Consider the following 26,353-nt stretch of genomic DNA (forward strand, 5'->3'; position numbering starts at 1 on the left):
TGCCGATCGGGACGGGGCGGAGTGGAGACGCGTAGTTCGGCCGATTTCGAAGAACAAGACGGTTCATATTTTCGAGGTGAAAATCAATCCATTGAGCCGTTCCGTTCAGACCCGCTCACGATCCAAACATTTTTTTTTTGAAAAGCTCCAACCCATCCAGCAACCAAACACATAATAAACTTTGGATGAATCACAAATCTAGATGGTACAACTTGGAAGGCTTAAGCCCCATAGTAACATTGAAGAACTTGAGCGTGCGCGCCCACCTGAACCGGTTCTTGAGGTAGTGCACGGCGATGGTGTCCGGCACCAGCGCATGCCGGAAGCAGCTCAACCCATCGGGCCACCGGTAGTCGAGGTAGTCATACATCCGTGCCGGGTCCTCTCCGTACAAGTTCTTCCCCTTGCCGCCCCGCCGGAGCCACCGCCGGAACGTCATGTCCTCCGGCCCCTTGACATCATCGCCCAGCTCCTCCGTCTCCGAGATCCACACCGCCACGTCCCACGACACGATGTACCCCCACCCCGCCATGAACTCGTCCTCCCCGGGCTTCCTCTCAACGTCGCAAGGCAACAGGAAACCATGGTACATGTCCTGCCGCGGCTTGCCGCGCAGCGTGTCGGCGAGGTGGCCCACGCGGTAGTAGATGTCGTCGTCGACCTTGCCCACGTAGTCGTAGGACGGCACTTGATCGGCGAAGAGGCGAGGGACGGCAGAGAAGAAGTCGTAGGTCTTGCCGTCGTTCATGTTCTCCGTGCAGTTGAGCACGAGGATGTCGTCGTAGACGATGATCTCCATTGCCACCAGCACGGCGTCTTCCTCGTTGGTGACGTTGCAGAAGACGAAGCGGACATCGATGGCCGCGCCTGACGGCGGCGGCTGGAGCTTGTAGGCGAGGCGGAGGAGCGCGCGCCGCTCGTAGGAGGACGGCAGGGTGAGCACGCCGAGGAGCACGCGGAAGTCGACGACGGCCGTGTAGGCGTCGGCGCCAATCAGCTGGGCCGACGTGTGGTTGCGTGCAGAGCATGGGTTGAGCCAAGCCTGAAGCCTGTAGTCATTTGGGAAGACAACAAAGTAGATGAGCGCGAGGAGGAAGAAGGGGACGAGGACAATAATGGCGGCCCTGAGGAACGGAGCTTGAACAAATGGAGAAAATGGCTTCGTCATGGCTAGATTGTTACTACTAGCTAACAGCCTAACATGGTACTTATGTTGCATCTATGAGTGTTGGTGCTGAACAACTTAAGTATATATACGGGGTGCTACTCGAACTAAGTCCACAACTCCACATTGATATGAGAGTAAAATAAATCTGTAATTTTGTACTGTAATTGATTTTCTGACTTCTTGCCGGGGTTAGCATTTGAGAGTTGTTTGCACGAGCTTCTAAGGATCGATCGGATCGCCTCCATAAGGCGGAGCCAGCGCTCTGGCAAAGCCTGGGCACCGGACTGAACAAAAATTAAAAATATGCTTTGCGTACAACGTTTCTTGTCTGATTTGCGTACCAGTTTCAGATCTTGCGTCTAGCGTACATGCAGCGGTTAAATCAAACGGCCATGGGCAAGCGTCGTACGAGTGTAGGACACAAGCTAAAACAAAAAAATTACTACCAAGTAATGGATATTCAATGCATATTAAGGAAATATAAATACTCCCTCCGTCCAACAAAGGATGTCTCAACTTTTACTAAATTTGAATGCATGTATGTCAAGCCGCACGTCATCAGGTCACAAGGTAATCTAGAGAGAAATTTTTTAGTCAAGCATACATCTTTCATCGGATTGGGGTTTTTTCTCGCCTCGGAGACGAACGGGCAGGTTCTGGTCGCAAGGAGGGGAGGACTGGGACGAAAGGAGGAGGACAGACCACGAAGAAATCCATCGGCTTTTTTTTTAGAGGAAGAGATCGATCAGCTTCAGGCTGACTTCTATCGATTCGTCGGGAGAGGGCCATGCCCAACTGTCAAAGCCCAAAGGAGAAGAAAAGCCCAGAGCCGCGGTTAGAGGCCCAGAAAGAAAAGGAAGGAGAGTCCTGTGGCCCAGTCCGGACAGAACAGATGGATCTGTTGGACGGTTTGTCGTCTTCGGGGGCACGAAAGGTTCCAGAAGGACTCCTTCGCCATAGCTTGCCGGAGCTCCGACAGGAAGCGGCACGGAGCCCAGGCACGTGCCTGTGGTGCCCCCACGGTGGCTCATTCGCCTCCCTGGTAAATATTTACCTGTAAGAAATCATGTACGGTCGACCGTAAGAGAAGACTCGATCTCAGTGTACGTATATATAGAGATCGGGTCTCTATACTACTCCTTCCGTTCCTAAATACTTGTCATTGTTTTAGTGCAAACTTGCACTAAAACAGCGACAAGTATTTAGAAACGTAGGGAGTATTTCTGTTCCCAACATATACTATTTTTGTTTCCAATCACATGCATGTGCGTGATGTGCAGCTCCTAATTTCACCATTTGAGAGCCATTTTGGATTGTTAATCATGTAAACCAATGCTTATACATGTGGTAGGCTAAAGTAGGAGTTATTTGCACATGTTAGGAAGCTAAGGGGGTTGAATGCAAAGCTTCCCATATACCCTCATCCCCTTGCTCGAAAATAGATCACCCCCTTGCTCGAAAATAGATAGAGAGCTCAATATCTTGTTGTTCTTGAGACTTCTAGTGTTAGGGTGAGAGAAGAGGCATTTGATCCAACAAATCCACCCAAGTTTGTGAGAGATTGTTGGGGATTTGGGGCCTCCCCATCCTTGTTGGCTTCCACCTTGTACTCTTCATTTCATAGTGAAGTCCGTGCTCGCCGACGCCCGTGTTTTTTTCCCGCAAGGGATTTCCACGTAAATTTCTGTGTCTTCCCTTGATTTGATGATTCCCTTGCTGTATGTGTGGTTGTTTACCATCTCTACTTGTTATTGGCATCTATTGCTTAAGTTTGGTGCTATTTGACTGAGTTGACACTTGAGGCAAAGCATACTTGTGTTTTTTGATATATGGATGATTCTATTAGGATATTGATGTTCTAGTAAACTATCCTTGCAGCTGTTAATCTTGTGTGCAGGTTTGAGAACTCGGTGTTTGCAGATTTCATATACCGGTTCAGATTTGTTCTATGCACACAAGGTATTTGTTGAAATGCTTGTGAGGACCAGCTTGCTGTTTCGAAGGTCTTCCGCTGCCCCATTGTGCCCAGAACGTGTCATACTCATGCTGCTGTGCAGTGTAACACACTTATATTTTGTCAACACCAAAGCATCTAGACTAGTACTGAACATATACAGTTCTTCAGCTCATGTTACATACGGCCGGGGAGATGGACACCTCGAATGAACCAAGGATCTTGCATATCGGGAACGAGGACCTGATTGATGGAAAAGAAAATGTTATAAAACCTAGTCTAATTCTTTCGTCAAGTTAGGCCGTCCCATAAGATGACATGTGTTGCATGTGAGATACTGATGTTGCGACAATCGGACAGAGGATATTTGGCTTTTTAACTAAACAGGATTGTGGGAAAGACAACATATCACATAAAAATGTCACCCATTTAACACCGAGTGTTTCCATAGGTTTGTCACAGACCAGACTTACACTCTTTTAATTAAGTTCCCTTGGTACCAGGAATTTCTAAACTACGCCTTGTAAACCTAGAAAAAAAAAGTGATATAATAAACTTGAAAGAACGACACTATTCGGGGCTACGGTTTCAACGGGACACAACCGATGAGGTTTTTATCAGTTTGACACATGATATGGGGTATGTTTTTTCACTTTACCCAAATCTACACAATTAAAGCATTTGACCGTGAATCCTACAACTGGCTAGTTGCACCCACCCACTTGTCCACGTGCGACTCTTCGAGATTCGACCCGACCCAATTCGGCTCTTTTATTTTGTTTCTCCCATCCACCCTGACTAGCCAACACTTCACTCAGTCTGTAGCGTGGAAGAGAATCTCGATGACGTCAAGATACCACATCGTGTAGGCGTCATCGTGCTGATCCCAACGATGAGTGCTCCATCCATGGTGATGCCATCGGTTCTTCGTTGCTCTAGGTTCAGCTGGTGGTCGCAGCGTCTTCCACAGAGGAAGACACGACGACGTATCTGAGAACATGGTGAAATTAATGATAAAAAGGGGTAAGGAATGGAACCTTTCAGTTAAATCGGGTAATGGGGGTGAAAATCCCATTAAATGAGGTAATTTCTGCCAACTTGCTATTTAGAAGTTGCGTGTTTTTTTAGTTAGAGACAAACGAAAGGCAACACGTGAGAGATGAGGGAGTGGAGATGGTAGTCATATCTTAGTCCAAAGGTTTCTGATGCGTCAGTTGAGATTTAAATCTTTTTTCTTAAAAATCAGGCGTCGAGACATAGTCACACTAAAAAAAAAGTAAAGTTCATTGAAAAAAAATACCCTATTTATATTAAAAAAAGAGGGTGTACGATATTAGCTCGACACGAACAGATTCATGCCGGACATTTCCTTCCTCCGGTTCTTTTGTTCAAATCGATCAGCGGAGTCTTCGTTCGAGGTGCCTAGCTCCCTGTCAGAGTTTTTCTTCCGACGAAAATGCAAAGCGGGAGTTAATGCTGCTAGGGTGAGCAGTTGACAAAGTACACACACTTACATTTTACTAGTCCAAAAACCTAGTAGTTAATTACTATACTGGAGTATCCAGATTCGATATCACTCTACTTAAGCCAAAGCTTGCACGGTACGAGGTCAGCCTGAACTCGATCAGAACCAGAGCCGACAGCAAGCCAGTGATCCCCTGATCACGATGCTTTCTTCTCCATTCTCCCATGTACCATTCCTTCTCGTCCCCTTCCTCCTCCTCGCACTCATCTACCTCTCCGTCTCCCCCAACGACCACTTCAGCCTCCGGTCGGCGTTCGCGCCATGCAACACCAACAGCAACGCACCAGCCCAACGACCCGGCGCCGCCGACGTCGACCTGCGCGTGCTCCTCGGCGTGCTCACCCTGCCGTCCTCCTACGAGCGGCGCGCGCTCCTCCGGCTCGCCTACAAGCTCCAGCCGCCGCCCACCGGCGCTACCGTCGACGTCCGCTTCGTCTTCTGCAACGTCGCCAAGGAGGAAGACGCCGTGCTGGTGGCAATGGAGATCATCGCCTATGATGACATCCTCGTGCTCAACTGCACGGAGAACATGAACGACGGCAAGACCTACGACTTCTTCTCCGCCGTCCCCAAGCTCTTCGCCGATCAAGTGCCGTCCTACGACTACGTGGGCAAGGTCGACGACGACATCTACTACCGCGTGTCCCCCCTCGCCGACGCTCTACGGAGCAAAGCTCGCCGCGACGCGTACTACGGGTTCGAGTGGCCGTGTGAGCCGGAGACGAGGCCCGGCGACGAGCGGTTCATGGTGGGGTGGGGCTACTTCGTGTCGTGGGACGTGGCGGCGTGGATCTCGGAGACGGAGGAGCTCCGCGGCGCCGCCAAGGGCGCCGAGGACATGACCTTCTCGCGGTGGCTCCGTCGTGGCGGCAAGGGGAAGAACATGTACGGGGAGAAGCCGTCCAGGATGTACGACTACCTCAACGACGGGTGGGGGGAGAAGGCTGCGTGCTTCCGGCATAACTTCACGGCGGACACCGTCGCCGTGCACAAGCTCAAGGACCGCCGCCAGTGGGCTCGGGCGCTCAAGTTCTTCAACGCCACGCAGGGGCTCAAGCCTTCCAAAATGTACCATCTAGATCTGTGATTGTGATTCTGTACTGTATGCCGTCGATCATTCTGTGGATCGTGAAGACTGATCCAAGTGGAGATTTGATTAATTTTGTTCGTGCACGAATGCCGATATGGCCTGCAAGCATTGACCAAGAGTAAAAATTTCGTTTAGTTAGAGGGCAACAACAGTTAATGCATGTATGGCAGAAAGCATCTTGACTGTGAACGTGATGTGGAATTGTAGAGCGTGCATGCATGTGTGGATCCACTGTCGAGGTGTGTACCTTTTGGGTCAAAATTTTGCTGTGGAGTAGAAATTCATGGAGCCCAAGAAACCTAGCTGGGGCTCTAGGCACAGACGACGCAAGTTCCACCGAATTTGAAATCCGGCCTCCGCTGTGATCTGATCATTAATTGTCATTTCAATAATATTATGTTCGTGTGCATCGATGGATGCAAAGGCCGGAGAAATGTCTTTTAAAAACAATTACATGTGTCTGCCATGGTCGTTTGAGAGACGATCGGGTTCTTGTGCAAGATGCAGGACAAGATCGGGCTCACCGTATAACATTCTTGCTATATCAAAGTTGTCTGGTTTTTAGTTTTCTTTTCTTTTCGAAAGGAAGGTTGAAACCCCGGCCTTTGCAATCAAAATGACACACATAGCCAATTTTTATTAATTTATTCAACAAGCCTGACAATTCAAATACATCGTTCAATGAACCCAAAGCCACCACGCTATATCTACAAACCTGATGATGCGGTGGCTATTATTGGGGGGGGCCGCATGCCCTGACAGCACACCACCGTCTAACATCAAAATCCGGAGGCCACACCAGGGCACAACCGGCCGATAAATCCTCGGCGCGCACAGTATGTGCATGCTCCAAAATCAGCCGCCATCGTCTTCCACTGACCCACCTTCAGGGTAGAAATCGAAACATTGATCTTGTCAGGCCTGACATCGACGACGCGAAGACGCCAGACAGTGCCACCGCACAGCACATGCCCTTCACCGCAAATCTAGCATTCTCCAAACGGCACCCCCAAGGAGGATAGCGCCACGACCAGCGCCGCCGCCGTATCCGAAGATTTTGGACTTTCACCCGAGAAACTAGATCGGAAGTGGTGTGGAAGAACCTCAACAGCACCTCAGGGGAGGGGAGAGACGTCGAAATACATCATCACCATCGTGGTCGGACCGGCCGACCAAGCACTACTACAAAACGGTGCATGTGTGACGAGACATCAGTGACGGGCTTTTCGCGCCCCTCACTGATGACCAACATCAATGATGGTCGCGTCCACGCCCGTCACTGATGAGGGGTCATCAGTGACGGACGCGGTACGCCCATCACTGATGAAGCCTCACCGTACGCCCGTCACTGATGACCAATCATCAGTCACGGGTCCGGGAGGCCCATCACTAATGGTTCAATGCGAAAAATAACAAAATTCAGAAAAACACACATCAGTGGCGGGCCCAGTATCAAGGCCCGCCACTGATGAGCCCTGGAGACCTTTGAAAATTGTAAAAATCATAACTAATTCATAAAAAATCAGAAAAATATGATTCTTTTTGCTAAAGTCTTAGTTTTTCTTGCTTGATATGATGGAATAATAATATAATATGTTAAAATTTGAAAAATGACTTGTGTGGTATAATTTTGTAGTTTCACACAGTTGAGTTTATGGTTTAAGCCAAATGATCAAAGTTTTGTCCATTTTCATGTCCTAATTCATGATAATGTATCCATTTTTTTGCACATAGGTGTATATTACCATGCCAAACAGTGTTGCCAAAGAAATGTACAAATGTTTGGTTGAAAAACATATTCTTGGTTATATCTAAATGCAAAAAGTGAAGTGTTTTGTGAAACAACTACAATTAATATGGTTCAAATAACACCTATCCAATTTTCACATAAATTAGACCATATTCATAAATTTATAGGCCAATTATAAGTTATAAAATACTTGTATTTTATACTAAACAAGAAAATACAAAAAAAATCATGTTCGGGCCATCAGTGCCGGGTCCTATAGCTATGCCCGCCACTAATGCTTACATGGGCCAGCCCAACTTATTTGAGGCCCAGAACCAATCCCATTGCGTATATAATACAACCTAGCCCTAACCCCCACACCTGCCTCTCTATCTCCCGATTTCTCCTCCTTCCTCTCCCCAGTCCACACGCATCCATCTCTCCCTCTCCTTTATTCTCCCTCCTCTCTTCTGTGCGTGCCTCCATCCCGAGCTGTTGCCGCACCGTGCTGGAGGAAGAGGGCGGTTCCCCTCTCTCCCAGCCCGGTTCTCCTCCTCCCTCCCAGAGCGCCCGATTCCCCTCTCTCCCAGTCCGGTTCTCCACCTCCCCGTCTCGATCTCCACCTCCCCGTCGCGGATCCGGGACGGAGGCCACCGGATCCGCCCTATCTTCTCCTCCCGAGCGCGTCCCCCTCCCTCGAGCAACTGTGGTAGAGGCCGCGAAGGACCATGGAGCGGCGGTGCTTGGAGGCCGTCCCTGGTGCCGCCGGATCCAGCGCCCCCGACCCTGCCCGCATCTGGATCTGGCGCCCCCGACCCCGCGCCGCCGGTTAGTCTCTCCCTCTCTCGAATTTCTCTCACTCTCGGTTTTCTCCATTGAGCGAGCAGCGGCGGCGGCGTCTGCAATGAGCGGCGGCATGGGTTAGGTTTGGGCTGCAGTGGGTTGCGTTCGGGACTAGCTAGGATTCTTTTTTTCCTTGTGTTTCATCCAATTTTTGGATCTTGATGTGAAGCAATGCCATATTTCTTGATCTGATTTGTGTCCAAACTAGGGTTCTTGATCTAATTTGTGTCCATGTTGTGTGTTCGATCATCTCTATTCATCGATTCGTTGTTGGCCGGGGAGATCTCCGAGTTTTGGGCTGCCTGCAGATGCCGGCGACGGGGAACAAGCAGGGATGCCTGCTCCTGAGGCATGGGCGTGGCGACGGGAACGTGCGGGCTGGGCCAATGCCCAGTTTTTTTTTTAAATGTGAAAAATGATATCAGTGTCGGTCCCTACAAGGCCCGCCACTGATGTGCATAACATCAGCAACGGGCTGACCGCCCGTCACTGATGTACCCCACATTACTGGCAGGAAGTGAGTGACGGACGGTCTGCCCGTTAGTGATAGCCATTTTTGACCGTTATTGATAAACGTTTTTGTAGCAGTGAAGGGTTTCCCCCATTATGGAGCCAACACCACACCTCCACGGCAGGCGACATCCACCAGCAGCTAGATCCAGCGAGAAGGAGAGCTAACGCGCCCCTGACGGAGTGGATTCACGTCAGCCAGGCACCGCAGCACCCACCGCCGCCAGATCACGCTCCAGCCAAGGTTGCATGCCATGGTGATCCAGCCAGGAGGAGCCGACCCAGCAGGAAACTCCGCCGTTGATGGCCTCCACGAACAAAACGGTGAAAACTCAAGTTTCCTCACTTGCCAACGGTCACCTCGTATGTCGGCAGTTCCTTGTTAATTACTTAGAGTCGTTGGGTAACCTCCGGGTTGAACCAGCAGATGTGAAGGTCAAGTCCTTGGAGAGTAGGGAGCGTTTGAAGGGAGTTCATAAGACTAGTTTACGTTCTAATAGGGGTGTAGATGGCACTGCTGAGTGCCCTAAGCCACCCCAAGAGTTTTCTGAGTTCCAGAATTTTGGTTGTAATGTGGCCTTTAATCGTTAATAAAGCTTCCTATTCCAGCGCAATATATATATATATATAGTTTGACCGGTCCAACTTAAAAAACAGCTTTCTCATTTTCAAATCATTTGAAAATTGAAAGCACAGCCTGTTTACATAAGCTTTGGTCGAATCGACGTTTTGCGGGCTTGCAGCAAGCTTGGTATGCAATCTCGAATCGATCTGTTGCTGCCTCCAAGCTAGCGTTTCTTTTGTTTTTTTTGACCAGTCCTCCAAGCTAGCGTTTGTTGCCCTTGCAGATGGCGTGGTAACGTTAGGCAACACACGCCCATGTTTTTTTTTCAGGGAATAACGGCCCGTGGTTGCGTTAGACTGAGTGGCGGACTAGGCATAGCCTTAGGCAGTAGGCCCAACACAACAGATTTCATGCGGGCCTAGGCCCAAAGTGAAAACTAGAGTTGGGCCTCGGTACCGAAGTAGCGATGCATTGACCTTACCCTTGGCGTGCTCGATTTAAAATCCTCAAAACCTGTAAAACACAATTTCCCCCTAGAAAAATCTAAAACGAAATCTGAACTCCCCTAGCAAAAAAATGTACTACTCACTCCGACCCATATTACTTGTTCAAATTTGCCCAAATACGAATGTATCTATGTTTAAAAAATGTCTAGACACATGTAATATTTCGACAAGAAATATGAGTCGGAGGAAGTACTATTCTTTGCAAAAAAAAATTGTACTATCTACTTATGAACGTCAAATTGTACTATCTTTGGAGAAAGCTTCGATCTTCGACGGCCTCACTGACAGCCAATCTGGTGTTGAGAGACGAGGATCACGGATCAAAGTGTGGCATGCATCTGGTTTTGCTTTTTTTTTTAGATTTGTGTGATCCTGCCGGTGACGTCTTTGTGAATTGTGATGGTGTCTTGACTCCATTCTCGTCCCAACGTAGGTGTTGCGTCCTGCTTCGTGAAGTTGGTGGTTCTTGTGCTTGGTCTTTTCATGTTTTTAGGATTTTTTTTGTCGATTCACAGACGGAGTAACGTTTCACATCTTGTCCTGTAACAGGTGTACGTCCCAAGCATGGTGCACTCAACGATCTCATATATATTCTCAATCCCCCCGGCAACGACGCATCGACAGTTAGACAAGCGTATCTACCATGGATGCCCACAAATCCACATATATAGTTGGCTGAAATCCCAACGACTCGAAGTCTCAAACATGATTCATGAACCGGAGAACAAAAACCATATATAGTGTTGACTGTTGAGAGTCGAGTCGGGTGCAGAGCAACGGTTAGACAAGCGTATCTACAATGGATAGATGCCTCAAATCCACACAATTGGCTGAAATCCCAACGGCTCGTAAGTCTCGAGCTCGATTCATGAACCGGAGAACAAAATTAAGCTCCGTAGTGTTGAGAGCCGAGTTAGGGTGCAAACACATGGGAGTGCAATAATTAATTAAGCATTTGCCCACACACTTATATCCAATGAACAACAAATTAATCGGCAGACACACGAAGAAAAGATGGAATGCATGTATGCATGCTCGACCTCCTTTTTCTCCTGCACAAAAAAAAAGGATACGTAAGCTCGTGGAAAATCAACAATGCACTTTGGGAATGCAAAAGCAACAGAGAAAGAAATGCCATCTTTCGTCGGCACAACCCCGCAAAGGCAAAAAAGAAGAAGTAAAACAAATTCTTGCATGCATGCAAGCTTCTTCTTGGTCCCTCAGCTGCTGCTGCTCGTACGTGGAAGCTAGAGAGCCGTGGACTTTGCATTACATCGTTGCTAAATCTGCAAGTTACCATGTCCAATGCATGCATGTATGTTGTGCCATGGGGATGATTCATATGCAACGGATCGAACCACGATTTTCGCAGAAACAATCTCTCGGCTTTGCAGAGATTAGATCTCCCCTCTCATATCACCTTTATTCCGTTCCCCAACAGTAAACACGAGCATGCATATGTAAACTACATTCTTAAATAGATCTCCATTATATTCCCGGCGCCCCACGAGCCCCCATGCATGAGGCAAGCTCAAGCTAGTGTCCATGCATGCATGCACCTCTGAATCCTCAAAACAAGAAGGGCAGAAGGCAAACAAGCAGAAGGTATGGACATGCATGCATGCTCTTGTTTGGCCAACAGGTTCTAAGTGGCGGCGTGTCCTCCGGGCGCTGGCAAGGATCAAGGACGCACGGCCTCGAGATCCTCGGCGTTTCCGGTCGCCTTGCCGCCGCCGCGATAAGATTAAGATGCATGCAGGGATTCGACTCGATTGGCATCTCGCGGCAGCAGAAATTTCAGACGGGATAAATTGAGTCTCGGTTTTGCTATTTTTTAGACGACCGAGAAATAACTACTTCCTCCGGTCAGAATTATTTGTCGAAATATTAAATGTATGTAAACATTTTTTACACATAGATATATCCGTATTTGGGCAAATTTGAGACAAGTAATACCGATAGGAGGGAGTACTATTTCTTCGATGATAACAACTTTTTGATTCAATCATTGAGATTCGTGTAAGATTAATATAAATCTGATGAATAAGAAAATCTTCATTGGATGTCTACTATTGTCGACTGAGAAATACTCCTAACTACTCCTTTGGATTCTAAATTGTTGTCGAAATATAACATGCATCTAAACTCTTTTTAAGAATAGATACATTCATATTTGAATCAAGAATCCAGGATAGTATTTGTCAGCAGACCGAGAAGTAGACACTCGGTTCACCCTTAAAAGGGAACGGTCAAATGCATGCTGGTACAGTCGTCAACTTGAGAACTGAAGCAGCTACTCCTGTATGCCCTAGAGAGTGCTGTTCCAGGTCGACGAGTCACACATCAACTTGCGCTTTCCCGGCCGTCCGTTCCCTTTTTTTTTCACTGGACGGTTATCATCATGATTGCACCCGCGAGCTTGTGCAGTTTGGTCATCGGTAAAAGGGCTAGAAAACACACTGGAGAGATAGCAACGCGCTTCACTCTTCACAAGGCAGCTCTCGGCGATGATCGATCTCAATTACGCCCTAACCTGACTGACGGACTGACTGATGAGTGACCACTGGTAGTCATTGCCCTGGCCCGTTTCACAATCACTGCGCTGTTAAAATCTGAAACCACAATCACGGTAGCAAGAGTCCTCGGTTCTGCTGCTAATATGCCCAGACGAATGGACTGGGCAGTACGGTACGGCACGTAGTAGTGGTAGTACTACCTTTTGTTGGGCAAAGCTTAACTAAGCCGTGGCTTTCGGGCAGAATTAGGCCGCCCGGGGTAGCTTTACAGATGGAGGAGGAAGGTTGCAAACGGAAAGTTAGTAAAGCGAAACGAAAGTTACGAAACGTACCTACGCGTGGCCATTTTTTCGCCAAAACCACTTTCGCGGCGCCGTCGTCAAAGCTTTCTGCTTTGGTCGTTGGATGCAATGCAAGCAGCAAGCTTCTTCCTTTTTTTCTTCTGGCTGAGACGAAATTACAGACAGGCAGACGAAAGGGTTAAAAAAAAAGGGATTGCAAGTCGCGGAGGAGCGAGCACGCATGCACAGGTTCAAGGAAAAGCAAAGGCTGCAGGCCGGTCCGAAAGGAATGGCATGAGGAATTGAGGACTGGCATCTTTTTTCACCCTCTATATGTCCATAAATAATGCATGGCACAATGGCATGATGTGGATATGGCCAATTAATCTGCTTAATTTGGAGAGAACAAGTTTTAGCCATGAAACGAGACGAGCATTGTTAACGTGCACTGGTACACAGTAATTAACGCACGCTAGTCCGGGTCAGAGTATGGAAAGGGCGAGCAACAGGAATTGGTGAAAGGTAGTGCTAGTCAATTGCCAAGAATGTACCGCCGCCGAACGGCTAATTACGTGTCTGACAAAACAAGCACACAGAGTACAGTAAGCAAGGGGAAACACACCAATTAGAAAGACGCAGATGAGCTGAATTGCTGAAATCCCCGACCCTCTGTTACAATGAGGGATGGATTTTGAGGTGGAGACAAATTAAGAAGCCTAAAAGGAGCTCTTTTAATTTCCCCACGCTAACCAAAAACCTTTCAACTACTAAAACTCAAAAGGACGTGAAACACGTACACACAAACCAACACCCATAAACAAATCACAAACCAAAGATCGCCGTAGCTTAACCGCCGCATGTATGTTCTTGACACACTTTGACGATTTCTTTTCCCTTTTAAAATTCTTCCCATGTTCCTTCTTCTTTAGTGAAGTTCAGAGAGAAGCTTCCTAGTAGTAAGCCTGTAAGCTCGTTCTACCAGACCGACCTTTTCGGCCAGAATGCTGATGAACACAAAGGGAGCAGAGCTGCTTGGAGATTATCTATGCCGCAGCTTCGCACTTCCCCGGATATCAAGATCGCTCCTTGGTTATATTCCTCGGTGGAACGACTCCTTGCAGTGCGCGATGGCGCCGGCGATGCCGTCCTGCGTCTGGAGAGCCGAGTCGTCGCTTCGTGACGCCGGCGCCGGCGCCGAGTGGCACTTGCGCAGGCGGCGGCCGGCATCGACGGTGCGGAAGCGTGTTAGCCGGCGCGAGATGCTGCTGAGGCACCTCCTGATGGCGTCCCCCGACGGCGCCGCTCGCCTGCTCCTGGGCGACTCAACGGCGTCGTCGTCTTCCTCCGTGCGGTCAGGCGTGTCCATGAACAGCCTCAGAGTAAGAGACGACGACGACGACGACCGCGCGCTGGAGCTGGAGCAGGAACTCCGGCGGCGCGGGAAGTGCGCGGCTTTCGACCTGGCCCCGAAGCTGAGCGTGCGCAGGCCAACGAGCTTGCTACGCTTGGGCTCCTGGAACGGCAGGGCGCTGCTGGAGCGGCTCCGCTGGAGGGAGATGACGAAGTCGCAGGATTCGTCGGAGTCGGAGCCGGAGCCGGAGCTGGCTGACGAGGCCCTGACAGAGGATGCCCGGAAGTCGAGGTCGAAGAAGGGCCCCTCGTCCTGGCTCTCATGGCAGCACGCGTCGGCCGCCGAGGCCGAGGCGATGGTCGGCACGGCGCGCCGCGCCGCCAGCAGCCGGAGGACCTGCATATGCATTTCGTGAGCGCGTTTGGGTTCTGGCTCAGTTGTTGGTGTGTGGCTCCCCGGGTTAATGGTGGCAGAGTTGGCTTGTTCAGTTGTTTGCGTTGTTCTGGGCTCTGGGGCGGCTTTTAAACTGGTTCGAGGGAAGCAGCGGGCGCGCGAAAAGAGAGGTTAAAAAGGAATTTGCTCGCGAATTAACAAAGGAGTATTGGTATTTTTTTTCTGTGGTGAGCGGGTCAGGCAGGAGACGAGAGAGGAAACTGTGGTGGAAGCTTGGGATTTAGACTTTTACAAGCGTCGGTCCGTCCCGTGCTGTTTACGTGTGGTGCGAGGGAAATGTTGGGGTGGAACTCGCGGCCGGCAATGCTGCCCCCCCGTTGCTGGCGCTGGCCGGTGCTTGCTTGGCGAGTTGGCGACCATCATTGCCATTGGACACCTGGGTTGCCTGCTGGTTGGTGTTTTGCAATTTGCATGCGTGCGCACTGAAAACTCTGAAATATTCAGTCTTCGCGCACCCACCGTTGACACCGTGTGCAGCGAGCGAGGAACACCACCATACGGCCATACCCGTAGCAGTGCCTCGGCAGAAAGATACAATGTGGATGGTTGGCAGGCAGGCACAAGAATGACTTCTATTTTCTACTTATGTTTCCGGACGAAGAATAGCTAGCTTTTCTGATATACGAGCATGTAAGTACCCTCTAGCACTCCGTATGTGCTCTCCGACGAAATACCACGTGTATGTAAATGTTTTTTTATATGGATACATGCATATTTGACCAAATTTGAACCAGTTAATATAACATGAGAGGGAGGGAATACTGTGGATAAACTATGGTCTGTTGTAGAAAAAAGACAAAGCTATGGAAAAAGACTTCTCTAACACCTGGGAGGGTGCAAGCCAGCCGAGCTACTACACCCAGAAAGAGTCTTTCCTCGTGGGCAGAGAAAGCAAGCGAAGCCAGCAGGCATTCATGGGCAGCCAGCAGGCCAATGCTCATTTGCTCAAGGACAAAGACAACGACGAAGAAGAAGAACTGATTGTACTACTCCGTGTATTGTTCAGTCAGCAGTCAGTCCAACGATTCGAGTACAAACTGATGGAAAGTGTTTGCGCGCACTTGATGAGTCCAAGTCCATGTTTCACGCTCCTGCTTTTACATGCAGCTTTAGTTAATTTCTCGGGGTTGTTGTTAACTACCCCGACTACTTCTGTCCGTGCTTCATCCATCTTCTTCTTCAGTTTACTCTTTCAGGTCCAACATAGCAACAGTGCTCACTAGCCCAGTCAATGATGCAATCATGCAATCATTTCATCTGGGCATCGACAAGGCCGGTCATAGGAAGATTTCCATCAGCTTTATTCTGAGGTTCACATTCCGAGTTCCAGTCCCTTTTTTTTTTTTCACAGTATGCTCCTATCTCAAGAATCGAGCTACTTTACCAAGTTTAGCTGGTTGCTCCTGCATTTGCCTCAGGGGGGATAGCTCTGCCATCATGGACAGATGCAGCATGTGTAGCAGTTTATGAGAAGAGTCCACTTGAGGAGGCGGTACAACACAAGGGGAAAAAAAGGTTCTTCAGTCTCCTGAAGATTCAGAGACACGACCATCCTGATGGTACAGATAGTCTGTATATCCCCAAGACAGCTGTACATCTCTTTTATTCTTAGTTTATTCTCAGTACACCTTGCATCATGGAGTAAAATGCAACAGAAACAAATAGGTTCCAGGATACCTTGCCGTTCTTTCAACGGGCGAACAAATTAATGAAGTGTCAAACAGATAGCCAGACCGTCATACAGTACCACTGCTCGTCAACATACATTCGGACACAACATTGAAGTAGTTTATTTAATACCTACTGATCAACACAAAATCATCATCGTCAAGAACACGCGCCTCTTTCTCTCCGACAAAATTTTCCCGCCCGATGACTTCGACGATCCGGACAAACTCAACCCTCTTCTCAAGAGGCAGAGGAACATATGGTAATCTGAAAACAGGCCTCGCTACGCCGAGCTGAGCCAGGGCAGTGTTGAGACCGATCGGATTAGGCTGGCAAAATAACCAGCTCATCAGAGGCAGCAGCTTCTCATTGAGCATCGCATCCTCCCCTTCATACATGAGGCTGTGCATGAGACCAGGGACAAGGTTGCTAGCTACAGAAATTACTCCAGTGGCGCCGTACTTCCACCTAGAATCATGGCATTCGTCATCATTACCACTCCATATTGTTATACCTTTGTCAGTGTAGCACTTAACCCTCTCATGTCCAACACATTCTTTCACTCCTGCCATGTTTGGGTACCGTGAAATCGCCTCAATGACTGGGGGAGGTATATCCTGGCCAGTCCTGGATGGCACATTGTAAATGATGGTTGGACCCATCAGGAGGACAGCTTTGAAATGGGAGATCAATCCTTCTGTTGAGGTTTTCCCATAGTAAGGATTGACATGGAGAGCTGCATGCATGCCAACAGCAAATCCCTGCTCTGTCGCGTGCACAGCTTCTCTGGTTGAGTTACTTCCTGTGTTGCCTATCACTTTGATATTAGTGCCAAAACAGTTAACAGTATGCCCGATGAGCATGATGTGTTCATCCCAGCTCATTAGGTGACCTTCTCCTGTTGTTCCACCAACTATTACACCTTCAGCACCACCGTCTATTTGCTTGTTTATCAAAGAATCATATGCTTCAAGATCAAATCTTCCATCTGGCAAATAAGGTGTTTTGACTGCTGTGATGAGCCTGAGGCTTTTGATACCGTCTGCTGATGTCCTGCAAATAAGGCAGAAAGGATCAGACCTAAGCAGCACATGTATACCTGCACCAAACAGTACGGTCAATATTAATCATGTGACAAAGTTGCTGAGTAACTATCACAAGGATTGTACCAGTATCATTTTGTTTAGCAGAATGAACCAAGCATATAAAGAAATATACTTTCTCCAGCCAGGACAGTTTAGTTTAACTTCTCCTAGCTACAAGAATTAACTATCTTACAGAGACAAGGGATGATTCCCCAACTAGGTCAGTTTTACATAATTGACTTCATAAAGGAAAATAACAAGAACATCCTATGTTTCTCCAATCATTAAATGATTATTCCTTGGCTACACCTGGACTTAGAATCATTTGCTAGAGTGTACACATACATATAGTGATTTAGTACAAGGTACTACGAGAACTACACAGATGAGTGTTAGTCTAAAAAGGTGAAACTATACATATGAGCATCAGTCTAAGAAGGTGAAAACATGGTCAGCATTTGGTGTGCTAACAAGGCATATGGCCCCAGAGACTGCATCATTAACACAACAGTAGTATGCCAGCTCAAAAGAGGCCAAATTGACTTAATCTTTGTTATCCTAAGAAATAATACATTTCTACTTGGACCTAACTGAACAAATGAAGATTGTAAAAGTCCTACAGACTACAGTAAGGGGACATGGACATGACAAATACTACCTTCCAAGATCTAAAACAGAGGTAATTCAGAAAAGACTTTTTTTGTGTGTGTTATTAACCAAGCTAGTACAATATCAGGTACAGAAGAGTTCACTATAATTAGCTTTAATTCATATGGACCATCATCTGAATAAATAGCTTATGTAGTGCCATCCAAAAAGCGCTACTCCTGCAAACCATTGCTTTGTCTTAGAGGTAAATAAGTTACCGATTTTTCACTTCAGTACTTCGCATCGGAAGATAGTCATCCAGAGTGATGGCTGGCGCTGCAAACTTCCTTCTACTAATCCTGTACAAGCACCTTTTGGTGTTAGTATCCTGCTGCCTTGAGTAACACAGAGTATAGGCATAATGAATGAGTGGAAAACCAGTGCGGAAAAAATATAGCTAAAATTCATGCCCAGTGCCCCAGTCCTCAAACGATGGAAGGAATGATACATGTGTCAAAAAGACTGCAACACTTATTCCTGAATAATCAAGATGGCAAGGTATACATACAGCCAGACATGAAACATATTGTAGGATTTATGAAGGAACATCTTCAATAAAACAAGTACTCCCTCCGATCCATAATAAGTGTCGCTGGTTTAGTACAAAGTTGTACTAAATCTGCGACACTTATTATGGATCGGAGGGAGTACAAAATATAAAAACTAATGAAATATTGGAACCTTACTGAGTTACCTGCCCAACAAATGCATGTGGCTCAGGAAATAGTTTGGCATTGCCTACTACTAGTATTACTTTTGCTAAATTGCTAGTCTATATCTATATTAATACTTTTTTTGACCGGGGTATAATATATTAATATGCTTCATTTGCAGTTTCGCACACACAAAATAAATAAGCCAGCCTTTTTATTCACGCTAAAACTAGTACTTCGTTCCCATGCCAAAAAGGATTCCACATGTCTGTTCCCGACTCAAGCAACATCACACTCATTGTTATCATTAATGTAATTCAATCACGATTATATCCATGGCCCCAAATCGTATATCAATCAGAGGCAGGCAAGCAGCGCCGGAATTCAGAACGTATATGCACTGGGGCACACCCAGAAATCGTGATGGCCAATGGGATTTGATCTAATCGCTGGATTGAAACAACCTCATACCTCAACCGAGGAAGCCCTGGAACCGCGACGCGCGTAACGCGGGGGTGTTTGTGCGACAACCCTAAATCGCCGACGAGGGATTTGAGATCGCACATGACTGGATGAAGGGGAATTCCGGGGGCGAGAGGAGAGGGGCACGAGGCGAAGGCACGCAGGACAGGCAGGAGGAAGGGGATGAGGCTTTAGGCTAGGGTTTAGCGAAACGAAGATTGGGGAAATTTACAGCGATGTAGTACTGTAACATCTTTTTTTTTTTTGAGTGGGCTGTTCCAAACCGGCAGCAGTTCATACTCGAAGCCGGCAGTCAGTGGCCCAGCAGCAGCAGCCCGTCATTGACTCTAAAACCGGCCCAGCAGCAGCAGCCCGTCATTGACTCTAAAATCGCCCCAGCAGCAGCAGCCGTCATGGACTCAAAAATCGGCCCAGTATAAGCAGCCCAAACCCCCATCCATGCTCTTCGTCCTCACCCTCTTCCTCTATTTAAACGATTCAACACACGAACCCTAACCCCCAACCTGCAGCCGCCGCCCGCCTGCCTGATCTTCCTTGGCCCTTGCTTGCTCTTGCAAATCGATCCCTCTGTTTTTCCTAAGTTTTCTTTTTCGCTTCTTGATGATGATGGGTGCGATGAAGAGCTAGTTATCTTGATCCGTCGCCTCTAATGGTGGTGGTATGATGTTCATCTTTACTACTGGTTCGTATTCACCGAGCATCCCTGTTCTTTTTCTCTCCACGTCGCCTCATTAACTCTCCCGCCTTCTTCATTATTTGTTCTGTGTGGAGTTTCGATTTCGAAAAAATGAAAAAATTTATTGGTTGTTTAAGCGAAGATCCCAGCAGAGGGGCGTGATTCTCCGTCGTTGAGGCCTCTCTAACAACAATTAATCTTCGCAGAGGAACGAGACGCCGTGGATTTGTGGATGTGTGATTTATTCTGGTTCTGTCACATCTGTTGCCATGGCTACATCATTGTTTAAGATTTTTGTTTGGATTTTCAAACCTTTTTTGCTTGGTGCTTCTCTGTGAGAGGAACCGGAACCGAGGGACCTATGGATGGACAGCTTTTCACCGTGCTGTGTCTACCAAGTTTGCCTTCGGATAGCATCATGCAAACTGTTCTCAAATCGTCCTGCGTGAACTCCCGTTTTATGCGAGATTGAAACATTTTGCAGACATTCGTTTATGATTATTCAACAGGCGATGCCTTAGCTGAAACTATCCAGTTGTTTGTTTGTTTTTCAGACTTTGTTGCACTACCAGAATCCTGCATTTAGCTGTGACTTTGTGTTGAAGACTCCGAATGAACAGATACGGCCTAATTTACGTATTTCGTTCGTCAAAACTCTGGAACTGAAACCGACAGAGTTCGTTCAATCCAAATATACAGCAGACCAAGGTGTTCATGTTAATGTAAAGATATTTTTTTTTAAAAAGAGGGGCTTTCCCCCTCCGGCTTCCGTTAATGAAACCAAGGTTTCTACAAGATACCAGGTCCGACTAGGCCAGCAAGCTGAACCATATTACAGTTTCAGCCAAAGTATGTCAACAGCAGACAGACTCAGTATTTTTCCCTTTGCGAACAGACTGAAGAAGACAACAGCAGCATCTTTCTCCAGGTCTTCAGCAAACAGCAACTTCCCAGTCAGCCTGCAATCCTCTGAACCGTGTTCCACCTCTAGCAGCCTGAACCAAACTATGATGTTCATGTTAAACTTCCAACTACTACGATATGTTCAATCGAAATATACATATAACAAATCAAGAATAATTACATATAATGATGTGCATCCGAAATTACTTGCCCCTATAAAAGAATTTTACATGTCCAACACCTACAATCCTTCGAAGATACTCTGTCCTGCTCAACGGGACTCCACTTCTCCCCAATTGAATAATCCTTCCAACAGTGTTACTGCTAGCTTCTGCTCTGCTCAGCGGCAACTCCACTTCTCCCCAATTGTTGGTCGCATTTGTATGCCAATATTCGTTCATCTTCTCTACAAGAAGTATGTTAATTGCTGCTTCTTCCTGGAGCCACCTTCACCGTAGAGTTCATTCCATTGCTTCAGCTCGTTCATGACAGCGCCCTCGGCAGCAAAGCTCGCGGCAACCTGCAATGATCGGAAACAATGGTTCAGTGACGTGTTGTTATATTGTTGAATCCTCTGCAAGTCAGGACATCAACTCACTTGATTCTTGGCCTGCTTCAGGTCTTCCATCGTCAGTGGCCTAAGGTCGATGCCTGCCTCCTTGTCACTTTCTGCCTTCGCTTCCGAGTTACCATCCTTGCTTTCTGGATTGTCTTCCTTGCTATCTGAATTTTCCTCCTTGCTCTCTGGATTGTCAGAAGCGTCTACGGCAGTAGTTTTCTGTTTTGCCTCCTTTTCCCTTCTTTCCTGAAGCACCAAGTATTATATCATTACATAATTGAACTACTGATAATTTTAATTCGTCGTATCTTCAGTAGATTGCAGAATCCTAAGAAGCAAAACAGTAATGTACTTACCAGCTCCTTTAATCGTTCTTTCTTGAGGAGCTCCCTAACCGGGCGGTAAGCAGCTGTTACACAAAGATTCTGGGGAAACAAGAGCAAAGAACTATTGTCAGTGATCCTATCAGATTATGAGCCATGGTAGCTATCTACTTACTCAGATTCAAAACAAATGCACAAACCTTAAGATCACTGCCGCTGTACCCTTCGGTCATGGTTGCAAGCTCCTTGAATTCAATGTCTTTATCAACTTTCTCTTTTGACAACAATGTCCTTAGAATCAACTCTCTGCTCTCCTGAGTTGGAAGGCCAACCATGATTCTGTTCAGTGTGACAAATAGGAGCAAATAATTAGCATCTCATCATGCAACAACCACACTACATCTATTCTGCCCAAACATAGTGCTGCATCTTGACAGACCTGCGCTCGAATCTCCTAATGATGGCTTCGTCAAGGTCAAATGGCCTGTTTGTCGCTGCAAGAACAAGAATCCTTTCACCTGACTTGGACAATATACCATCCCAATGACTCATGAACTCATTCTTGATCTTCCTCATTGCCTCATGTTCCCCGCATCGTGCGCGTTGTCCCAACATACTATCTACCTCATCTACAAAAATAATAGTAGGAGCAACCTTCGCAGCCAAACTGAACAACGCTCGGACATTTTTCTCATCCTCCCCAAACCATTTGGATGTGATGGTGGACATTGAAACATTAATGAAGCTGGCACCCGCGTCATTTGCTATAGCCTTAGCAAGCATTGTCTTGCCAGTTCCAGGTGGCCCAAATAGTAATATTCCCCGGCAAGGCTTCAGAAGTCCTCCTTTGAAAAGATCTGGCCGTCGAAGAGGAAGCATTACTAGCTCTTGAAGGGATTCTTTGATATCAGCCAGGGCTCCGATGTCATCAAATGTCACTCCTATTTCATTGGCTGGTATAACCTCTGGCCTGATACGCTTTTCAAACTCATTGTCTGGTATTTCCTGCAAAGAGAGGAATACATCATGTATATTAACTTCTGCCTTAGCAATGTTCACAAATAAGAGACCAGGGTTTCTCCACCTGATTTTCTTCTTCTAAAAATGTAGTGTAATAAAAGGAATAAACATCTGAATACTACTTACTGGTTTTGGTGGTGGAGCGTCGCCATCTTTAACTGGCATTGTGCCTGATTTATCAGTCTCGCTGTTCTTAGATCCAGCAGCACCTTTCAAACCATCCTGTGCAAAACATAGCATTGAAGTTAGCCTCACTGATCAATAGCTACACTATTGAAGTAACTGTACAAGATAAATACCTTTGATTCATCGTTTGCTTCCATTTTCAGGGTGTCTTTCCCACCGTGCCCGCTTTCTTGGAAAATGCTTAATCCATGGGACAAACTGTAAAGTAATTTTGTTTAGAAAATCAGAAGAAAAACTATTTGATACTGATTATAAAGATAAATGGGCGAACCTCTTAGAAGATAGGAGGAGTTTTCCATTTTTGTATTCTGGATCCTTGTTATGAATCAAATGGTAAGAGACTGCTGACACAATAATTTCCTCTATGTAATTGCTGAGAACCATAGTATCTGCTTGGCATATTGAGCTCAAATCATCACAGTCTAGATCGTTGGCTGAGAGTACCTCTACGATATGATTTCTGTTGTCTTGAATTTGGATTTTCTTTGCATCTTCGTCCATTTGAATTTTCCAACCATTGAGATGGATCTCGTCTTCTGGAGGTTTAATATCGACATGATAAGGGAACATGCCACTAACTCTCTCGTCCACATCATTATACTCAGCGCCAGAATTTAGTAACCGGGAACCAAGTATCAACACTTGCCCAGATAATTTGCTTAACATTTTTTGGAATATAGAGTACGTTCTTTGTGATCTATGAAGGAAGTGATCAACATCCCTTATGTAAAGAATAATTGGATCACTTTCAGCCACAGAAATCATGACCTGCAAAATTGGTAACAAGATAAGTAAATCATGACTACCAAAACCAATCAAGTTCAGTCAAGAAGTATAATTACCTTGTAAAGTGACTGTATCAATACTTTCTCATCGAAACACCAGCTATTGGCTCGCCTAGCTGAAATCACATCAACAAAAAAGGTGAAAGGCCATAAGGGTTTTCTTGTTCTAGTTCTCTACTCCCTATGCATAGAAAAACGACATGTCTAATATAAAAGAATTAAAAACACATCGAATAAAGTAGAAATGCCATTTGTAAGCAGCACTTCCATTCTTGCGCTAGCACAAACTCATGTACATAATGTCACAAGAAAATGTGGATGCCTTACAGCCTGATACTACCAGAAATTAGTAACTATTATGTACAAGATGTCTACACACTGAACTTTGCACATGAAAGAATCAGAATGACTAAAGCAATCGAATAAAGAAATGGAAAAACAAGTTCACCTGAATGTCCAGAACATTGTGAGGCAAGATCACTCGTATCAGAGGGCATTGAAACATTTTTCCGAATTGAAGGGTCACTGCTAGCAATGACGTCAGAGCCTCTGAAAAACATGAACAATAGGTAAATGATTATATAGAACAGATAATAGAATATAGTCAATTTCCATATTTGATAAATAAAAAAGGTTACCTAGCTCTGAAGTCTGCACTGCTCGTCTGACGACGCAATGATTCTGCATAAATGTTCCATCCACAACAGGAAAGAAACAAGTCAAAATCTCGAAAATTTGAGCAACAACTCATGCTTGGTTGGAATATATAAGACCCTTTTTGAAAATATGGAAACTTGGTACGTGCGAAAATGGACTAAATAAAGTGCGCATAACAGCAGCTTTCATCTAAAGTTACATGCTGAAGAGTAAAGAAACGTCGAGCAGCCCTTTTTCTGAACAAAAGCGAAAACGGATATCAAACAAAGTAAATTGCACTCATGCAACGAAGAGGAAGATGAAATTGTAATGTTTTTGGTACCTCTAGGCTCATCCTTCTTAGGGAACATTGCAAAAGATCCAATGAAATCAGACACCCTCCCAAAGGTTGTCTCGGACATGGACTGGTTCTGAACCTGTAGAAAAACAGTTTCAGAGAATAAATAGAAGCAAGTGATGACAAATCCACGAATATCATTTCTTAAATAAGATATGCAATGGTTATTTTCATGCAGACAAAATTGCAGGATCGAAATTTCTTGTTCTTTCTTTATCAGCCAGTGTAGACAAGTTGATGCTGAGACCAATCAGGAACCCAGTCTCCCAGTTGCCTCAAACAAAATCTCTAGGTCCCCCAATCAGGACCACAGAGAGTCTGGCATATTGGAATCAACTGTTCCGAAACAAGAGGCAGCCTGAACAACTCACCAAGGTTTTAGTGGAGCTCCCATATTTGCTCTGAATCTGCAAACAACATTCAGCAACCAAAACGAAGTTCAGAAACAGAGCACGAGAAACAGCGAACCAAAAGCAAGTATTCGAAGTCTGATTGAAACCCTAATACGTCGAACCAAAATTAAACATCTAAAGTCTGCAGCAGTTCCCAACTGACCCGAAGCGAGAAGTCCGTGATGTCGAGGATCAGCAGCCGGGTCTTGTAGTAGTGCGACAGAGCCCTCGCAAGCGACTGCAGGTAAGGTTCTGCAAAATCAAGCGACAGTTAAAACAGGATGTCCAATTATTCTCTATATCATTACAGAGCCAACTCCCCGAGGTTCCATTTCTCATTCAGGATGTCCATTTGTAATGTCCAAGCAAAGGACAGAATCATGAATTAGAAGGCTAACGAATTGAACGAACGAACGAACGAACCTGTGGGGCCAGAGAGCAGTATCGCGCGGCTGGCGGCGGAGAGGTTCCGGATGTGCTTGGACAAATCCGCTTGCTTCAGGTGCACGAAAGCCGCGCTGATGAGGACTTCCTTGGTCTGCTCGCTGCAAACATCATGAACAATTCAACATTTTCTCATCAGTCTCCCTCAATCCGTATCGGTAGAAATTGAACAACGAACGGGACTGCACAGGGAGGGCAGAGTTGCAGAAAATTGTGCTTGAATTAAGACAGACGTACAGCATCCTGTGGATTAAACCAATCTCCATTAGCCTTTTGATTTTTGTAGAACATGGCCACTAATGATGATGGGAGCTCTGTAAGCTTCTGCATCAACTAGTACAGCACAGTAGTACAGTACAGAGTTCAGACTAACTAAGTGACTTCGGTGCCGAATTAAACCATCAAATCAGGAACAAGGAAGCATCCAACCCATTCCCATATCCTCGAAATTCCGCAACGAACTCCAGCTCAGTTTAATCCAATCAAATCAAATCAAAGCCTAGAACCCGAGCGAGCGGACCAACCTGAGGTAGCAATGGAGATGGTGGAACTCCTTGAAGTTGATGCCGCTCTCGCTGCCGTCGACCACCAGCCGCCGCAGCTCCGCCTCCACCTCCGCTGGACCCGCGCCGCCGCCGCCACCCTCGGCGCAGTTCGCCGGCTTCGACCACCTTGCCGACGCGAGCCCCAGCCCCACCCCGACGCCGACGCCGACGGCCGACGCGAGCAGGCTCCTCTGCTCCATGTATGCGAGCGACCGAGCACAGCTTTGCGTTTGAAATCGAGGAAGACGAAGCGAGGAAGCCGAGAAGGAGATGTGGGGCGGGGAAATGAGCCATGGGGGAAGGGTTGGTGGGGGTTTATATAGGGGGCAGAGGACAGGGGTGGCATACTGGCATGGCGGCGATCAAACCGGCGAACATGGGGTTTGGGACTTTGGGGTACACGGGAAAGAGGCTTTTCAGACCATTCTTGTTTTTTCTTCCTTTTCACCCCTCTCATTTTAAAAATTGATTGCAATATGTATCATTAGATAAATTAAA

The 26,353-nt window shown here is 46.7% G+C and overlaps 5 protein-coding genes, 1 long non-coding RNA gene and 1 other non-coding gene across 12 annotated transcripts; 3 read left to right on the top strand and 4 right to left on the bottom strand.

Moving 5' to 3' along the window:
* Positions 1-44: 44 nt before the first annotated feature.
* Positions 45-1,209, bottom strand: LOC100838462. The gene has a single exon (XM_003565810.4). The coding sequence runs from the start codon at positions 1,166-1,168 to the stop codon at positions 191-193; it is 978 nt and encodes a 325-aa protein (XP_003565858.1). The 5' UTR covers positions 1,169-1,209; the 3' UTR covers positions 45-190.
* Positions 1,210-4,739: 3,530 nt separating this feature from the next.
* On the top strand, positions 4,740-5,820 carry LOC100838773. Its single transcript, XM_003565811.2, has one exon. It carries the CDS (start codon positions 4,790-4,792, stop codon positions 5,732-5,734), a length of 945 nt encoding a protein of 314 aa, XP_003565859.1. The 5' UTR covers positions 4,740-4,789; the 3' UTR covers positions 5,735-5,820.
* A 7,404-nt stretch (positions 5,821-13,224) lies between these two features.
* Positions 13,225-14,976, bottom strand: LOC112270927. The gene has a single exon (XM_024459606.1). The coding sequence runs from the start codon at positions 14,444-14,446 to the stop codon at positions 13,778-13,780; it is 669 nt and encodes a 222-aa protein (XP_024315374.1). The 5' UTR covers positions 14,447-14,976; the 3' UTR covers positions 13,225-13,777.
* Positions 14,977-16,064: 1,088 nt separating this feature from the next.
* LOC100827466 (4-hydroxy-tetrahydrodipicolinate synthase 1, chloroplastic) lies at positions 16,065-19,245 on the bottom strand. Its single transcript, XM_003567780.4, has 3 exons — positions 19,017-19,245; positions 18,111-18,191; positions 16,065-17,212 (listed from the first exon to the last, which is right to left on the bottom strand). Exons 1-3 carry the CDS (start codon positions 19,109-19,111, stop codon positions 16,285-16,287), a joined length of 1,104 nt encoding a protein of 367 aa, XP_003567828.1. The 5' UTR covers positions 19,112-19,245; the 3' UTR covers positions 16,065-16,284.
* Positions 19,246-19,534: 289 nt separating this feature from the next.
* Positions 19,535-20,343, top strand: LOC104582583. Its single transcript, XR_730371.3, has 2 exons — positions 19,535-19,710; positions 19,847-20,343. It is a non-coding gene; the product is annotated as an uncharacterized LOC104582583 (long non-coding RNA).
* On the top strand, positions 19,839-19,987 carry LOC112271224. Its single transcript, XR_002964218.1, has one exon. It is a non-coding gene; the product is annotated as a small nucleolar RNA snoR145 (small nucleolar RNA).
* A 78-nt stretch (positions 20,344-20,421) lies between the features above and the next one.
* On the bottom strand, positions 20,422-26,146 carry LOC100827769 (putative cell division cycle ATPase). 6 transcript variants are annotated; one of them, XR_002963356.1, is made up of 17 exons: positions 25,835-26,146; positions 25,290-25,411; positions 25,030-25,118; positions 24,846-24,881; positions 24,460-24,553; positions 24,119-24,161; positions 23,929-24,029; positions 23,538-23,596; positions 22,967-23,463; positions 22,809-22,893; positions 22,636-22,731; positions 21,929-22,494; positions 21,690-21,828; positions 21,523-21,591; positions 21,206-21,412; positions 20,853-21,127; positions 20,422-20,699 (listed from the first exon to the last, which is right to left on the bottom strand). XR_002963356.1 is itself a non-coding variant. In XM_010232687.3 (16 exons), exons 1-16 carry the CDS (start codon positions 26,053-26,055, stop codon positions 21,014-21,016), a joined length of 2,538 nt encoding a protein of 845 aa, XP_010230989.1. In that variant the 5' UTR covers positions 26,056-26,146; the 3' UTR covers positions 20,718-21,013. The 6 variants fall into 6 exon arrangements, 2 of the variants coding, with proteins under 2 accessions (XP_010230989.1, XP_010230990.1); XR_002963357.1 differs by having other exon boundaries at positions 20,422-20,709; XR_002963354.1 differs by having other exon boundaries at positions 20,789-21,127.
* Positions 26,147-26,353: the final 207 nt, after the last annotated feature.

This window comes from Brachypodium distachyon, chromosome 2, assembly GCF_000005505.3.
Source record: "Brachypodium distachyon strain Bd21 chromosome 2, Brachypodium_distachyon_v3.0, whole genome shotgun sequence".
Lineage (NCBI taxonomy): Eukaryota > Viridiplantae > Streptophyta > Magnoliopsida > Poales > Poaceae > Brachypodium > Brachypodium distachyon.

What these genes read in the sequence shown, in the direction of transcription:
- LOC100838462 (XM_003565810.4), bottom strand. Translation starts at nt 1,168, where the DNA reads ATGACGAAGCCATTTTCTCCATTTGTTCAAGCTCCGTTCCTCAGGGCC.
- LOC100838773 (XM_003565811.2), top strand. Translation starts at nt 4,790, where the DNA reads ATGCTTTCTTCTCCATTCTCCCATGTACCATTCCTTCTCGTCCCCTTC.
- LOC112270927 (XM_024459606.1), bottom strand. Translation starts at nt 14,446, where the DNA reads ATGCATATGCAGGTCCTCCGGCTGCTGGCGGCGCGGCGCGCCGTGCCG.
- LOC100827466 (XM_003567780.4), bottom strand. Translation starts at nt 19,111, where the DNA reads ATGTGCGATCTCAAATCCCTCGTCGGCGATTTAGGGTTGTCGCACAAA. An exon ending in CCAGGGCTTCCTCGGTTGAG is followed by an intron (nt 18,192 to 19,016) that starts GTATGAGGTTGT and finishes GTGCTTGTACAG; the next exon opens with GATTAGTAGAAGGAAGTTTG. An exon ending in AGTACTGAAGTGAAAAATCG is followed by an intron (nt 17,213 to 18,110) that starts GTAACTTATTTA and finishes CCTTATTTGCAG; the next exon opens with GACATCAGCAGACGGTATCA.
- LOC100827769 (XM_010232687.3), bottom strand. Translation starts at nt 26,055, where the DNA reads ATGGAGCAGAGGAGCCTGCTCGCGTCGGCCGTCGGCGTCGGCGTCGGG. An exon ending in TGATACAGTCACTTTACAAG is followed by an intron (nt 23,464 to 23,537) that starts GTAATTATACTT and finishes CCAATTTTGCAG; the next exon opens with GTCATGATTTCTGTGGCTGA. An exon ending in ATTAGGAGATTCGAGCGCAG is followed by an intron (nt 21,829 to 21,928) that starts GTCTGTCAAGAT and finishes CACACTGAACAG; the next exon opens with AATCATGGTTGGCCTTCCAA.